Below are 17,562 nucleotides of genomic sequence, written 5' to 3' on the forward strand. Positions count from 1 at the left end.
TTATGTTCAGCCATATTCCTGCTTAGGAGTTGAGCAGATGGCCTTCTGGTTCAAGCCCATTTCCCTTGTGCTTTGCATAACCTTCTCTGTTCCGTTTTAGATTTTAAGCCATTTGAGCACTGTCATTATAATGTGAACTTCAAAAGTGAGGGGCCTTGAATGTGATTATAATGGGTGCAACCCAAATGGCACCCTAGTCCCTATATATAGGGCACTACTTTTGACCAGAGCCCTAGGGGCCCTGATCAAAAGTTGTGCACTATATATAGGGACGCAACCATTTGTCATCAGTAGAGCTCTAACCTTTTTAGAAAGGGTGTGTGTGTGTGTGTGTGTGTGTGTGTGTGTGTGTGTGTGTGTGTGTGTGTGTGTGTGTGTGTCGCGCGCGCATTCGGAAAGTATTCAGACCCTTTCACTTTTTTCACATTTTGTTACATTACTGCCGTATACATTTAATCCATTGAAGAATATTTTTCCCTCAATCTGCACACGATACCCCATGATGACAAAGCAAAAACAGGTTTAGTAATGTATACAAATAATCACATTTGCATAGGTATTCAGACCCTTTACTCTGTACTTTTTTGAAGCACCTTACAGCATCGGGTCTTTATGAAGCAATTACAGTGTCGGGTCTTCTTGGATATGACGCTACAAGCTTGGCACACCTGTATTTGGGGAGTTTCTACCATCACTGCAGATCCTCTCAAGCTCTGTCAGATTGGATGGGGAGCGTCGCTGCACAGCTATTTTCAGGTCTCCAGAGATGTTCGATCGGGGTTCAAGTCCGGGTTCTGGCTGGGCCACTCAAGGACATTCAGAGACTTGTCCTGAAGCCACTCCTGCGTTGTCTTGGCCATGTGCTTCGGGTCGTTGTCCTGTTGGAAGGTGAACCGTCGCCCCAGTCAGGTCCTGAGCGCTCTGGAGCAGGTTTTCATCAAGGATCTCTCTGTACACTCTGTTCATCTTTCCCTCAAGCCTGACTAGTCTCCCAGTCCCTGCCGCTGAAAAACATCCCCCCAGCATGATGCTGCCACCACCACCATGTTTCACTGTAGGGGATGGTGCCAGTTTTTCTCCAGACGTGACGCTCGTCATTCAGACCAGAGAGTTCAATCTTGGTTTTATCCGACCAGATAATCTTGTTTCTCATGGTCAGAGTCCTTTAGGTGCCTTTTGGCTAACTCCAAGCAAGCTATCATGTGCCTTTTACTGAGGAGTGGCTTCCATCTGACCGCTCTACCATAAAGGCTTGATTTGTGGAGTGCTGCAGAAATAGTTGTCCTTCTGGAAGGTTCTGTCAGAATGACCATCGGGTTCTTGGTCACCTCCCTGACCAAGGCCCTTCTCCCCCGATTGCGCAGTTTGGCTGGTCGGCCAGCTCTTGGAAGAGTCTTGGTGATTCCAAACTTCTTCCAATTAAGAATGATGAAGGCCACTGTGTTCTTGGGGACCTTCGATCCTGCAGAAATGTTTTGGTACGCTTCCCCAGATCTGTGCCTCGACACAATCCTGTCTCTGAGCTCTATGGACAATTCCTTCAACCTCATGGCTTGGTTTTTGCTCTGACTTGCCCTGTCAACTAGGGGACCTTTATATAGACAAGTGTGTGCCTTTCCAAATCATGTCCAATCAATTTAATTTACCACAGGTGGACTCCAATCATGGATGATCAATGGAAACAGGATTCACCTGAGCTGAATTTCGAGTCTCATAGCAAAGTGTCTAAATATGTATGTAAATAATGTATTTCTGTTTTTTATTTTTAATACATTTGTAAAAAACTGTGTTCGCTTTGTCATTGTGTGTAGAATGATGAGGAAAACCTTTTAATCCATTTTATAATAAGGCTGTAACGTAACAATGTGGAAAAAGGGAAGGGGTCTGAATACATTTGAGTGGCCTTTTATTGTCCCCAGCACAAAGGAGAAATGCTCACCAACAGGGATGTGCACAAAATTCGAGAGCAATGAGCTTTCTGTGCGTATGAAACATGTTTTGAATTTATTAATTCAGCTCATGAAACATGGGACCAACACTTTACATGATGCGTTTTCAATATTTTGTATTTGTCTCTTCTCTGTCAGGAGGAGAGGAAGGACAGAAGAGGAAGAGGACTAAGCCTGAGGCCTTCCCCACAGCAGAGGACATCTTCTCCAAATTCCAGCACCTCTCCCATTTTGATCAGCACCAGGTCACCTCTCAGGTTAGACACCCCCCCCATAGCTGTCCAGTCTCATTGTTTTAAGTGTGCTCCAAAACTTGCTATTGGAATCCTCTGAAATTATTCGGTAAAAATCGATACTTATGATATGTCCGCCATTCAATTCTTCTGAGGTACAGTTAAATGATTTTCATAAAACAATGTCTTTAATGGCAAACTGTTATTTTCAATTACTTTAATACTAAAGTATACAATGTTATGGATATTCAGTTATGTTTTTACTGTAGGCCTGTGTAGTAGTGATGAAGTTCGGCTCTTTTTACTGAAGTCTTTTTGACTCGTTCAGTCAAAATAACCAATCTTTTGACTAATTTAATTAATTTGAGTCAGTAATGCGAAGCACATAGGACCCCCTACCGGGAACGATGGACCTGAAAACAACTCGAAAGAGTTATGATCAGGTTTGGAAATTAACATCCGCCAGATGCGGGTAGATTTTGTCATTGGTGGGTAAGAATTTATATTTTACCAGCCATGTTGGCGGGTGGTCACACAGAGCATTTGGAAATGGTTTTGAAAAATCCAAGCCCACATGTAAATGTTGGTCCAATTGTCAAGAAAGGCTACTAAAGTGTGCCTTTGTCCTCGTGTTTCTTGGCTAGTTACATCGTTCTGTTCACACACTAGGTTTTTCAATGTTTGAGTTTGCTGTAACTGTCTGCTGAAGTCTGAGTATTTTTTTTCATCACAGAAAAGCAAGTGCCCAAATTACGCCTAACCCTTATGGTAATGGGCCTAACCCGTATGGTAATGGGCCTAACCCGTATGGTAATGGGCCTAACCCGTATGGTAATGGGCCTAACCCGTATGGTAATGGGCCTAACCCGTATGGTAATGTGCCTAACCCTTATGGTAATGGGCCTAACCCGTATGGTAATGGGCCTAACCCGTATGGTAATGGCCTAACCCGTATGGTAATGGGCCTAACCCGTATGGTAAGGGCCTAACCCGTATGGTAATGGCCTGTCCCTTTTAAAGGTCCATCTGACGTTTGTTTTTGTCTCACCTTATGATTGAGCATGGATCACTCCCCCAAAAATATCAGAATAGATCCCCCAACTAATACTAATAAATAAGCTGTATCACTCAGTCTTTTGTAGCAGGGTATGCACTTTGTTGATTCTTGATGTTCAGTTGTAAAACTGTTTATCTGTTTTAACATTATTGGTTAAAAGATGCAGGTCACAAAAGTGAAATGAAGAAATATACCCCATTTACTTCTTACTAGTAATTCATTAGAAAGCATGCTCATCTGTTTTTTGGTATAATTATGAAGGAAAAAATATTTGGGCTGGTAAAAAATCTGAGTGGCCGGTAGATTTTTTAAAATCTACTTGCCACAGTGGCTGGTGGACCAAAAAGTACATTTCCAAGCCTGATCATGATTCTACGAGCATGGCGTTCACCATAGGGGCTTATTGGAGCTGTCATTTGTGACAGACTTGTAAAAGTGTGCTTTAAACTATGTATATTTGTTGATTGCTAGGCATACAAATACGATTATTTATGAATGGCTTTGAAACAAGGTCTAGTTGTGGCCGCAACCAGACTAGATTGTGAAATACTCTTGGCGGAATGCATTGACTACTGTCAGGGTAATAAGTATCCTGACAACTCGCATTAAATTCTTCCGCTGCTCTGTTGTTCGCTACATACTGTACATCCCATTGCTGAGAAGAAATGAATATGTGTGGTGTAGCGTTTGGCCAGAGCAAGGAGTCTGGGTAGTCAGGCAAGGTAATAAGCACAGTCGTTCGCTAATTGAAGCCCCCCAAACGATTCGAGTTTGTTGAGCAGAGGCTGAGGCTTTTGGTTCTTCAAAGCTGTGTCCATCATAACATTAAATTATCAATTATTTGCAGTCATTCTTGCTCCAATGCGATCAATTATCAGTTCTGAACACAGTGGCGTGTATTCATGCATGCTCAGGGAAGCCAGGCTTCCCACAAAAAAATTACCAATAGGATTTTTTAAATTTTTAATCTTTCGTCTGTTTCATAATTTCCCTTTAATTCACAAGAGGCTGAATGTATCTCACAGGAGGAAGCATCTGAGAGAGCGAAACAGTGCCCCTCTGTCTCTCTACGTGTAGGCCATCGATCTGATGCTGTCTGGTCCAAATGCTTTTGACATTGTTACCGCCCGTAGCATTAAAGACAAGGGATGCCTGCGATCATTTGGCCTTGGCTTCCCCAGTGATTTTACCCACCCACCGCTACTGTCTAAACATGTCTTTTTCTTCTCTATGCTCATGACCTATTGTCCTGCGCGCATATGACCAACAGTTGGTGGTCGGAGCACGTCTCTGGAGCACGTCTCTGGAGCCGCTGAGCCAGAGGAACATGTATTAATCCTACTGTAGGACTCATTGTGGCCTGCAGGTCAAACAAATGAGTCACTCAGGGGGAAAAAATCATGACTGAAGTCAGTAAAAAGTGTTGTTCCAAAATAACTCAGAACTGCACATCACTACTGTGTAGAGGTAATAATGCTGTTGGCCTTCTCTCTGACTAGGTGTCCAGGAATGTTCTGGAACAGATCACCAGCTTTGCCTTAGGGATGTCCTATCACCTGCCCCTGGTCCAGCATATCCAGTTCATCTTTGACCTCATGGAGTACTCCCTCAACATTAGTGGCCTCATCGACTTTGCCATTCAGGTATAGCTTTGTCTCTAATGTCAAGGAATATAATCACAGCATTTAATTCCACTTCTCGTAGTTATACAGTAATATTTCCTTTGTCTACTCTTATGCCTGAGTCTGCTTCTCTCTCACCGGTTTCTGTTAGTGGTTGTTTACTGCTGTTCTCCCCTTGATGCTTTAGTATCATTTGTATGAATCATCATTCTATAACCAACCTTCTGTCTCTTCCCCGTGCGTTTGTGTGTATCTAGCTGCTGAATGAGCTGAGCCTGGTGGAGGCAGAGCTGCTGCTCAAGTCATCCAGCCTGGTGGGTAGCTACACCACAGGTCTGTGTCTGTGCATCGTGGCCGTGCTGAGGAGGTACCACTCCTGCCTCATCCTCAACCCAGAGCAGACGGCACAGGTCTTTGATGGGTAAGTCTTACAAGCTTAACCCTTAGGCTTTAGCCAGACTGCTCCGTTGAGAACGGACACCAAATTAGAAAGGGTGAATTTTGGTCTGTGTGCGTGCTCCTCTTTTCTAATTGGCTAATGTAGCCGTCGGCCTGTCAAAAAAGTTCAACTCATCTGAACTTTTTGTTCGTTGACCGACAACGTGCGACTCCCATTGAGAAAGCATTGGAAATCACGGATATGGATAAAATCTATGGGCCAGTTTGGCCGCGCCCTTAACCATTCACCACTATAGGCCTGGGTGCTAATGTTATCCAAGCCTTAACCATTCACCTCTATAGCCTGGGTGCTAATGTTATCCAAGCCTTAACCATTCACCTCTATAGCCTGGGTGCTAATGTTATCCAAGCCTTAACCATTCACCTCTATAGCCTGGGTGCTAATTGTTATCTAAGCCTTAACCATTCACCTCTATAGCCTGGGTGCTAATGTTATCCAAGCCTTAACCATTCACCTCTATAGCCTGGGTGCTAATGTTATCCAAGCCTTAACCATTCACCTCTATAGCCTGGGTGCTAATGTTATCCAAGCCTTAACCATTCACCTCTATAGCCTGGGTGCTAATGTTATCCAAGCCTTAACCATTCACCTCTATAGCCTGGGTGCTAATGTTATCTAAGCCTTAACCATTCACCTCTATAGCCTGGGTGCTAATGTTATTCAAGACTTAACCATTCACCTCTATAGCCTGGGTGCTAATGTTATCCAAGCCTTAATCATTCACCTCTATAGCCTGGGTGCTAATGTTATCCAAGCCTTAATCATTCACCTCTATAGCCTGGGTGCTAATGTTATCCAAGCCTTAACCATTCACCTCTATAGCCTGGGTGCTAATGTTATCCAAGCCTTAACCATTCACCTCTATAGCCTGGGTGCTAATGTTATCCAAGCCTTAACCATTCACCTCTATAGCCTGGGTGCTAATGTTATTCAAGCCTTAACCATTCACCTCTATAGCCTGGGTGCTAATGTTATCCAAACCTTAACCATTCACCTCTATAGCCTGGGTGCTAATGTTATCCAAGTCTTAACCATTCACCTCTATAGCCTGGGTGCTAATGTTATCCAAGTCTTAACCATTCACCTCTATAGCCTGGGTGCTAATGTTATCCAACCATTCACCTCTATAGCCTGGATGCTAATGTTATCCAACCATTCACCTCTATAGCCTGGATGCTAATGTTATCCAACCATTCACCTCTATAGCCTGGATGCTAATGTTATCCAACCATTCACCTCTATAGCCTGGATGCTAATGTTATCCAACCATTCACCTCTATAGCCTGGATGCTAATGTTATCCAACCATTCACCTCTATAGCCTGGATGCTAATGTTATCCAACCATTCACCTCTATAGCCTGGATGCTAATGTTATCCAACCATTCACCTCTATAGCCTGGATGCTAATGTTATCCAACCATTCACCTCTATAGCCTGGATGCTAATGTTATCCAACCATTCACCTCTATAGCCTGGATGCTAATGTTATCCAACCATTCACCTCTATAGCCTGGATGCTAATGTTATCCAACCATTCACCTCTATAGCCTGGATGCTAATGTTATCCAACCATTCACCTCTATAGCCTGGATGCTAATGTTATCCAACCATTCACCTCTATAGCCTGGATGCTAATGTTATCCAACCATTCACCTCTATAGCCTGGATGCTAATGTTATCCAACCATTCACCTCTATAGCCTGGGGGTGCTATTCAATAGCATTGCGTTATTGGATGCAGAAACAGTCGGGTACCTAAGCTGCCAATAAACCCGCCTCTGTTTTTTTTACAGACCTGGGTCATAAAAATTGTAGCTAAATCAAATACGCCCCTCAAATACTTTGAAGTGTGCACTTTTGGAACTATTCCATTGGTGCCCTTGTATCCTGCACTCGATTCAACCTGTCTTCTGTAACTCATTTAGTACAGAAAGCTTTCTGTCCTTTGTTGTTTTGCATTGTGTTTTAATACTATTCATTGACCAGGTTGCGCATCGTGGTAAAGTCGGGGGTGAACCCAGCCGACTGCTCCTCAGCCGAGCGCTGCATCCTGGCCTACCTGTACGACCTCTATACCTCCTGCTGTCACCTAAAGAGCAAGTTTGGAGAGATCTTCAGGTAAAACAACATGGACTAGCAACTGTTCAATGCAGTTTTATTGTATACTGTAGTTTCCCTGTGATGTTTAAGGGGGCCAAGTCATGTTACATGCTAATATTGTGTTGAAAGTAAAATATTTTGCCCCACATGGTAGCCATATAATGATAGGCGAACCAATCGGTGTCCTTTCTCTCCCTCTTTTGTCCAGTGAGTTCTGCTCCAAGGTGAAGAACTCCATATACTGTAACATCGACCCGTCTGACTCCAACATGCTGTGGGACCCTGTGTTCATGATGGAGGCCATCGCCAATCCGTCGGCCCACAATTTCAACCACAGCATGGTGGGTAAGATCCTCAATGACAGCCCCGCCAACCGCTACAGCTTCGTCTGCAACGTGCTCATGGACGTGTGCGTGGACCACAGGGACCCCGAGAGGCAAGCATTGTTTTTCTATAAAACCATTATCAATAATTGATTGTTGATACGTCCAGATGCATTGAAACAATACATGATTCTTGTCAACTCACCAGGTATACGCATCTTACCTTAATTCAATAGTAAGGTGTTACGAGTTTAATGTCTATCTTTGCAGGGTGAATGACATTGGGATCCTATGTGCGGAGCTGACTGCCTACTGTCGCTCTCTGAGTGCTGAGTGGCTGGGCGTCCTCAAAGCCCTCTGCTGCTCCTCCAACAACGGCAACTGTGGCTTCAACGACCTCCTGTGCAACGTGGACGTGAGTGTTCACACTCGCAGCACACACACACACCTTGCAATAGCCTTGCGCCTCTCTCTCTGCACCAATTAATGTGCATGGCTCACTCAGGCTCTGAGAGGCACGGGTTAGAGGGGAACACTGACAGTTACATTCCAATAATTAGCAGTTCACATCAAATGTGAACATTTATTCTCTCTTCTGTCTCAGGTCAGCGATCTCTCCTTCCATGACTCTCTGGCCACCTTCGTAGCCATCCTCATCGCCCGCCAGTGTCTTCTTCTGGAGGACCTGGTCCGTTGCGTAGCCATCCCCTCCCTCCTCAACGCTGGTAAGAGCTCCTCTGTCAGCCCCAGACCCGTAGCCAGGGTCCTGTTCATTAGGCACCTAATGGAAGAAAATGAACTGAAACATTGAGGGACTACCTGGACTTGTCCAATAAGAAATGTACTAGAGCTGGGTGATATGGCCAATCTCATATTCCGATAACGATACATATCATGATATAGCACATTTTCTGTCAATTAAATGAACGTTTATATAAAATGACCATGTTAAGGGTTATTTCTTTTTACATTTTGAATTATACTCAAACAAATAAAAAGGTACTTATTCATATTTGATTATTTTATTTAGGACCTGTGCAAATTTTCAATTAAGCATGTAACAAAATATGAATGTATGAAATCTATAAAGGTGAATAGAAAACACTTAAACTACAGTTGCAAACAAAATAAATGTAGGCCTTTGGGGGGCATGCTTGTTTTGCATGTTATTTTGGCATTAATACGTGTCACATCAATTTGGTACCTTGGGTTGAGTGTTAGCACCAACTCACGAAACCCCCGTTTCTCGACCGTGTAAATTGGGGCCGTGTCTTTGCAGATGTAAGTTGTAACGGCAGCTGTTATCTCCTTCCATCTTGGTGATTCTTTGCCATATGGTGTGCCGCGGGCAAAAGCCTCTTTCAACGTCTGAGTCGAGGGTTTGTTTTGAGCACTCGTCTGTACTTTTTGGGGTCTTATCCGTAGACTCTCTCCGTACTGGTTTACATGATTCTTGCGTAGGTGGTAAAATAGGTTAGTGGCGTTTCAGCCTGTTCTCGGGACCGGCCTGAGGCATATTTTGCAGTGGACGGTTTTCTGGTCCGTGTCAGACTTTTCATACCCAAACCACATCCATGCGCCCGAAGTTGCCTCTCTTTTAGGAACGAGCTCTGTGTCACGTAGACTCTCTTCCATGTTTGTTTGTGTTACAAATTTGTGTGGAAGAACGCAAAGCGTCGTCCAATTGACGAAAAATATTGCCGTAAAGAATGTGATTTGCGACACAACGAAATAAAGGCTAGAGCACAATATGAAACGATAGAAAAACGTCTATCGTCACACGATATACATTGTCATATCGCCCAGCCCTAAAATGTACATTTTCACTTTTTGTTGGAAAACGTTTTCAAGCTCATGCCCCAATGAATACCACCCAGACTTTAACTCACAGATCCTCAGGTCCAAGTCTCTTCACAGGATCTATATTTAATGTAGCCTAGCTACCCAGCCAACAGGTCCTGTTAGAAATGATTGAATGGTACACTGAGGCCTGCCCTGCCTGAATGCCTCTCCTGGTTCTGAAGGAACTCCCTGCCCCATAATGCATTGCTTGCTTCTTCTGTCTGAGAGGGAGGCATATGCCACAGTGTGTTTGATCCCTCTCTGCAGTTTGTGTGCACATGCGCTGTGGCTAGTCAAGGCTGCCCCTTGCCCAGACAAGGCCTCATTCAGCCTGTTTTCAAAGTCCCCTGTGGGCGTTAGTTACCACGCGTGCTGCCAGACAACCCCCTCTACCCTCCCCTTCTCCTCAGCCAGCAGTTCAGCTATGTGTCGAATTCTTGTTTGGCGACACTCCTTCGCAGCCAGGCTCTGAAAATGGCACTTAGTATCTGGTACTCCTTGAAAGTCAATTTAGGACACCTTCCAAGTTCTTCAAGCGCTTCTGTTCTCTGTAGTTGGCTGTGTTATTCATTTGCCATGTCATCTTGACAACTTGAAGCTCAAGGCTGTTAGTGTAAAGTCTATATATTTTTTGGGGTCATACTGGCCCATTCATTATGTATTAGAATTTTGTTTAAATTTGAAAAATGTGACTTTGCTAAAGCAGTTTTAATCCCCTTCAGATTCAGTGTTGAGGGTGTGTGTGTACCCGTCTAACCTACCTCTCTACCGCTCTCTGTGTCTCTCCCCCCAGCCTGCAGTGAGCAGGACTCTGAGCCCGGAGCCCGTCTGACCTGCAGAATCCTGCTGCACCTCTTCAAGACCCCCCAGCGCAACCCCTGCCCCCAGGATGGAGCCAAGTCAGGTACACACCCAGCAAGCCCCCCCCCCCACACACCCATTTGAACCCACATCGGATCAAATGTTAATTAATTAATAAAGGCTTTGATTTAATGATTGTTTTAAAGATACAATTTTATATTTTGCAGATAAATCTTCTGTTGGGATCCGGTCGTCGTGTGACCGTCACCTTCTGGCTGCCTCACAGAACAGCATAGTGGTTGGAGCTGTTTTTGCTGTCCTAAAGGCCGTCTTTATGCTGGGTACAACTCTCAGTATTATGCTATTATTTTGTCCTTAAAGTTGCATACAAGTCCACTTTGACAATTGAATGTGATTAGATTGATATAGTTATTAAATGTCTATCTATTACAACTGGTCACCAGTAAGACCACATAACTCTTAAGTTATATATTTTGTAACATTTTATCTCCATCTCTCTCTAGGCGATGCAGAACTGAAGGGATCGGGATTCTCTCACCCCGCCGGCCTCGACGACATCGCCGACGACGACATGGGTTCCAAGAAGTCGGGCGGCCGCACCGTCTCCATAGAAACGGCCAGCCTGGACGTGTACGCCAAGTATGTGCTGAAGAGCATCTGCCAACAGGTGAGAACATGAGAAAGAAGGTTATGGTTCACACCAGGGTTACATTTTTCCCTCACACCAGAAGCTGCATATTTCCGAATGCAGTAATGTCCAGGTGTGGAGTCCATTTCATTACAGTTTCATTTCAGTCAATCCAGGAAGTAAACTGAAATTCACATTTTTTTTATTGAAAGCTACTGGAATTTCTGTTCACTTCCTGAATTGAAATGGAATTGACCCCTTCTCTGGTAATGGCACTCTATTTCTATGCATGTAATCCTATCCGATAGTCTAAATCCAAATAGATAACTTTTGAAAACGGGTCCCTGGTGCTCTCATGAGAGGCAAGGTTGACGACCCCCCCCCCCCCCCCCCCCCACCTGTTAGTCTGTTATTTTCCTCCACAACACCAACAATTACAAACTTGAGTCCTGACCACTACTTCTGTTTTCCACAGAGAAGCACATTGTTTAGTGGTAGTTGCTGAATGTCGACAGGTGCTAGTCATTGTAAATCTCAATTTGCTTTTACCATAAATAAAAGCAGTGTGTGCCTAGCTGTTGTTAACATATTGTGTACAGTGGAAAAACAAACTCAAAGTATTTTTAAATTGATGTAGTGATTTATTTTTAATTTTTTCATATGATACAATTAGGAATTTTCTAATTATGATTTTAATTTTGATTCTCTTTCTGCATTGACTGAATTGAAAACTGAATTAACCCAAACCCTATTCAGTATATACCCCTTGGTGATCTCTCTCTCTTCACCCATCTCTCCTGCTGTCCTTCTCCATCAGGAGTGGGTGGGCGAGCGCTGTCTCAGGTCCCTGTCGGAGGACAGCAGTGCCCTGCAGGACCCGGTGCTGGTCAACATCCAGGCCCAGCGGTTGCTGCAGCTCATCTGCTACCCCCACCGCCAGCTGGACAGTGAGGAGGGGGACAACCCCCAGAGGCAGCGCATCAAACACATCCTCCAGGTCAGCCCACACAAGCCCTATGCACTGACCACAGGGCTGCGTTCAGCAGGGCACAATGTTGTGGAACATTCAGATAAAAACATTGTGGAACAAACATGCCTTTCTGTAATGTAGAATAAGGAAACATTACATTTCTGTCTGTGCTGAATGTTGCCCTGGCAACAGACAGCACTTCTCATGGGCAGAGTAGACTTTTCACTTTTCCATCAAGGGCAGCAGATGTATGACCGAAAAGCTTTTTCTGGAAATTGCTTTGAAATGGTTTTTTGAAGCCATCAAGGCAAGTTGTAAGTGAATCAGTGTCAGCCCTAGATTATCCTTGGGGATGGCTGAGAGCACAGCAGGAAGACGCACACGCCACATTCATTAGAAATGGGGGGGGTTGTGGGTGCTAGAATGAATCAGTCGGTGAACTGTCTCTGAACCCCTGCCTTAGCTCAGCAGACCACATTAGGGTACGTGAGTGTTCTGAGTTTTGTGAATGGCATTACTGCCATCTGCTGACTAAAGCGCCGCTACAGGGAGAGTGGAGCTAAAGGTCTCTGAGTATTTAACTGCTTGGAGATGATTGTGGTGTATAAATGTCTAAAAGTGGTGTCCTATCCTCCGGCCTCTAGAACATGGACCAGTGGACCATGAGACAGTCATCCCTGGAGCTGCAGCTTATGATCAAGCAGAGTACTAACAACGTAAGTTATCAAACTCCAGTGTCCTGTAAGGCCCTGAAAACACTCACAACACTGCCATCTAGGCACAATTAAGCATTTTAGTTTTTTTTCTAAATAAAATATTGATTTAGAATACAATCCATCTGTAAAGTTCAAGTGTGCCTTTAATTCAATTAAGTACATTGAGATATAATATTAAAGTGGATTATGTCATAACCCTTCATAACTGTAGAATGTGGTGATAATGGCAGCCATCTTGTTCAGGGATCAATTCCCTGTGATTGAGGTTAAGTGGACGAACTCGTCTTCCTTGTCTCCCTGCAGGAGCTGTACTCCTTATTGGAGAACATCGCCAAGGCCACTATCGAGGTGTTCCAGAAGTCAGCGGAGATGAACTCCACCAACCTCTCAGGGAACGGGTCAGCCGGCGCCGGAGGTTCTGCCTCCAACAGCAACAACCCAAGCAAGAAACCAGTGTTGAGGTATGTGTGACCTTTCTAAATTCTCCCTCCCATTTTAAAAATAGGCAGACTGTGGAACTGTAGGCAACCTCTCCCGTCCCACCCCCCTGAATCCTTTTTCACCAGAGCTGAAGATCTGAATCACGTTCTGCGCATGGGTTTCTTTACCTCTACTTTACACACACATTTCTGTGGTCACCCTCCCTTCACAAGTCTCACTGTCAATCGTGAATGATAATTCTTCATGTTTTACTGGTGAAATGTCCATGCAGCAGCTGCATAACAACTATTTGATCTCCATCAGTTTCATGGGGATATGCATTTAGATCTTGAGTTATACAGTGTTTCAAAGTAGGTACAGTGAGTACATTTTAGAGCATGGTGTTAAACTGAAGCATACCTGTGTTTTTAGTTTCAATCAAAGCACATATTTTGCCTGGTGATGTCTGCTTTTGAGTTTTGGTCATGCTATTATATTCACTTCTGTTATGTAGAATACTTTAATCTTTCAAACATGGATTTTACTTTATTAAACAAGCACCATTCGCCTGAGTAGCCTGAGCATGTGCAGGTTTCTCATAAAGTAAAGATACTCGCACATGCGGAGAAGCTTCTGGGCCTTTAGCTGTCGGAAAGAGGGGTCCAGAAAAGTTGGATCCGCAGCCACCGTAAAAAATATGTAGGAATATTGAGTTATCGGAGAAAACACATGGTAAAATGGTTATTTGCAATCTTATTATTTGATTATAACTTTTTGTTGAAATGCATTGAAACAAGCATGGATCATAGGTACTACCAATTATCAAATTTCAACCAGAAAATATCCATTGTTTTCATATTATCTCTTTTGGTGAAACCATTTGAATCCCCTAAAGTGGGGGTCGGCATCAGGTGGTCCGCGAGCCAAAACCGCCCTGCGAGTGAATGTTTTTAGCCCCCTGAAGATTTCAGTAAAAACTATAAAACCGGTGCGCCTGGCACCTACTACCATACCCTGTTCACTTAACTTTTGTCTTTCCCATTCACCCTCTAAATAACACGCATACACAATCCATGTCTCAATTTACGTTGATTTGAAGTGGATTTAACAAGTGACATCAACAAGGGATCATGGCGTTCACCTGGTCAGTCTGTCATGGAAAGGGCAGTGTTCCTAATGTTTTGTGCATTCAGTGTAGAGAATCTTTCTAAGGATTTTAGTTTTTAGGTAAAAAAAAAAGATATCACCAGGTATTCAGCTAAAAATATGTTTCATTTTGGAAATCTGTTCCCAAATATTCAATGAATAAAAAGAGACGTGGTCGTGTCTCAATGAAATCAAGGTATGAAATTGTTATCAAATACAATCTCTTATTGGGCTTAGTTGTGGTCAATTTTCAGTGTAGAAATATTATAATTATGTTCTGGCCCACCGACCATCCGCTGTGACACAAATCATCCTGTGGCTGAATCTAGTTTCCTTCCCCTAAGCTAAAGAATCATCATCATTGTTGGTGAAATCTAACCTCGGCGTAACAGCTCATTCTTTTTGTTTGTGTTCCCCCCCCAGTTCGTCTGAGCGGTCTGGTGTGTGGCTGGTGGCGCCACTGATAGCCAAGCTGCCCACCTCGGTCCAGGGCCACGTCCTGAAGGCGGCAGGGGAGGAGCTAGAGAAGGGACAGCATCTGGGGTCCTCCTCACGCAAGGAGAGGGACCGGCAGAAACAGAAAAGGTCAGACAACTCACTCCGACTATTTTGGGTCATGTAGATAATGCTCATTTTGTCAACATGGTTGTACTTTCATCCAGAAAGAGTGATAATCTGCTTTAGATACTAAATACAAATTGGATGCAAGAGTTATTATGATGCAATTATGATAACATTTTTGCCCCAGCTTTGATATTCCCAAATTGATGATGGATGTCTTGCCCTTACACTTTTGTATGTTTCTAGCATGTCTCTGCTGAGCCAGCAGCCCTTCCTGTCTCTGGTACTGACCTGTCTAAAAGGCCAGGATGAGCAGAGGGAGGGTCTCCTCACTTCCCTCTACAGTCAGGTGCAGCAGGTAACACTCAATACAGCCTCTCCTCCATTTTCCTGTCTACCCAAACTCCAAATGCTACGCCACGCCCACAGAAGTTCGTTTCCTTTCCGCAATGAGTCTGAATCGGAGTTACCTCCCTGACGATTTCTAGAACGCCAACACATTCTAATTTTCCGATTGGTCCCAGAAATCGATGGGTTGGGCCAGAGCCAGAACACACGTGGGTAAAGCAGCGGTTTGAAAATGTGTCATTGGTTTTAATACTCTGATTTATTTAGAGATAATCCAATCACTGATGACTTTGTTTTGTACAACAACTGTCATTTTGACGTCACTTCAACAATGTCAGTCTGACTGAAGTATGTAGCTAACAGAGAGCAGCGGAAGAATTCAGTTGGAGTCGTCAGACAACTCCCCCGTCTTCTCCCACCTTACCTCTATAATTCCCAAATCCCAACTTGAGATCTGTGTGCATAACTGAAGAGTCCGTTGACATCAATGAACATACGTTTGTGTAAAAATGTACATCTCAAGTTAGGATTCCCCCCTCAGTGTGCTTAATGTTGGCTAAATGTGCCGTCTCATGCTGACTGCTGCTATTGGCTGCGTTTCCATCTTCCAGATTGTAACAAACTGGCGGGAGGACCAGTACCAGGACGACTGCAAGGCCAAGCAGATGATGCATGAGGCGCTGAAGCTGCGGCTCAATCTGGTGAGGGCTCGTCGTCACCATCGTCATCAAAGTCATGTTATCCCTGCCATGCCAGGAAGTGGTCACTTGTCTCAGTATCAGTTTGGACCAGATGGTATCTAAAGGGACAGAAATTCTTCACTAGAAAAAATTGGAAAGAGTTAACCTAAAATGGCACAACGACTAGGTTCCAGTTTAACAACGTTTACTAAACCGTATTTCCACAATACATGGTTGCTATTGCGCTCAGGCCAGGTCCATCAACAGTGAGACTCCGGCACAGCCGTACTAATAACAGAGTGATAGCAGCGTAATAACAGAAATATAGGGATACTTAAAACATGAACTTAACAGAAAGTACGTCTGTAAACAGATGAAACCCAGTTACTTACTGCTACAGAACACTGATGTTTTATCCATTTAAAGTACGTAGAGATCAAATTCTTATAATATATTTTTTTAACTCTCGCCCTTTGAGTTTTCATGAACGGTTCTGAAATGCATACTAAAAAGAAATTGGATGTGTTATCTTTGCTGTCCAGGTGGGTGGGATGTTTGACACGGTACAACGCAGTACACAGCAGACCACGGAGTGGGCCGTGCTACTCCTCGACATCATCAGCAGCGGTACAGTGGACATGCAGTCCAACAAGTAAGTCACAACACAACTGCTCACACATTTTAAACTTCATGTGTTCATTTGTTGTTATTGTAATGTCACCATGTAATGCATCACTGTATAATTTCCTCCCCTCCTGCTCTCTCTTCCACCTCCTTCCCGCTCGCTCACTCTCGCTCCCTACCTACCTCTCTCCCTCCCGCTCGCTCACTCCCCCCCGCTCTCTTTCTCTCCCTCTCTCAGTGAGCTCTTCACCACGGTACTGGACATGCTGAGTGTGCTAATTAATGGAACGCTGGCTGCTGACATGTCTAGCATCTCTCAGGGCAGCATGGAGGAGAACAAGAGGGCTTACATGAACCTGGTCAAGAAGCTCCGGGTAAGATCACACACATCACACTGGATGTACACTATATATACAAAAGTATGTGGACACCCCTTCAAATTAGTGGATTCGGCTATTTCAGCCACACCCTTGCTGAGCTGTATAAAATCGAGCACACAACCATGCAATCTCCATAGACAAACATTGATGTTGGATGGCCTTACTGAAGAGCTCTGACTTTCAACGTGCCACCTTTCCAACAAGTAAGTTTATCAAATTTCTGCCCTGCTAGAGCTGCCCCGGTCAACTGTAAGTGCTGTTATTGTGAAGTTTAAACATCTAGAAGCAACAACAGCTCAGCCACAAAGTGGTAGACCACACAAGCTCAGAGAACGGGACCGCCGAGTGCTGAAATGCGTAAAAATCGTCTGTCCTCGGTTGCAACACTCACTATCGAGTTCCAAACTGCCTTGAAGTAACATCAACACAATAATTGTTCGTCGGGAGCTTCATGAAATGGGTTTTCATGGCCGAGCAGCCGCACACAAGCCTAAGATCACCATGCGCAATGCCAAGCATTGGCTGGAGTGGTGTAAAGCTCGCTGCCATTGGACTCAAGCGTTCTCTGGAGTGATGAATCACGCTTCACCATCTGGCAGCACGACGGACGAGTCTGTGTGTGGAGGATGCCAGGAGAACGCTACCTGCCCAATGCATAGTGCCAACTGTAAAGTTTGGTGG

At 44.2% G+C, this 17,562-nt stretch overlaps 1 protein-coding gene across 1 annotated transcript in view; it reads left to right on the forward strand.

Annotated features, from left to right (window-relative positions):
* Positions 1–17,562, forward strand: part of LOC106604460 (mediator of RNA polymerase II transcription subunit 12) — a 44,528-nt gene that overhangs the window by 16,918 nt on the left and 10,048 nt on the right. Inside the window, exons 17-34 of the mRNA XM_014199094.3 lie at positions 2,088–2,206; positions 4,739–4,882; positions 5,119–5,282; positions 7,308–7,439; positions 7,630–7,857; positions 8,015–8,159; positions 8,349–8,469; positions 10,380–10,490; positions 10,615–10,728; positions 10,912–11,075; positions 11,854–12,033; positions 12,651–12,722; positions 13,026–13,183; positions 14,712–14,873; positions 15,096–15,207; positions 15,809–15,898; positions 16,420–16,529; positions 16,740–16,875. Coding sequence (XP_014054569.2) covers positions 2,088–2,206; positions 4,739–4,882; positions 5,119–5,282; positions 7,308–7,439; positions 7,630–7,857; positions 8,015–8,159; positions 8,349–8,469; positions 10,380–10,490; positions 10,615–10,728; positions 10,912–11,075; positions 11,854–12,033; positions 12,651–12,722; positions 13,026–13,183; positions 14,712–14,873; positions 15,096–15,207; positions 15,809–15,898; positions 16,420–16,529; positions 16,740–16,875 — 2,462 coding nt within the window. The remainder of the gene's footprint in view (positions 1–2,087; positions 2,207–4,738; positions 4,883–5,118; positions 5,283–7,307; positions 7,440–7,629; positions 7,858–8,014; positions 8,160–8,348; positions 8,470–10,379; positions 10,491–10,614; positions 10,729–10,911; positions 11,076–11,853; positions 12,034–12,650; positions 12,723–13,025; positions 13,184–14,711; positions 14,874–15,095; positions 15,208–15,808; positions 15,899–16,419; positions 16,530–16,739; positions 16,876–17,562) is intronic.

This window comes from Salmo salar, chromosome 05 (assembly GCF_965601325.2).
Source record: "Salmo salar chromosome 05, fSalSal1, whole genome shotgun sequence".
NCBI lineage: Eukaryota > Metazoa > Chordata > Actinopteri > Salmoniformes > Salmonidae > Salmo > Salmo salar.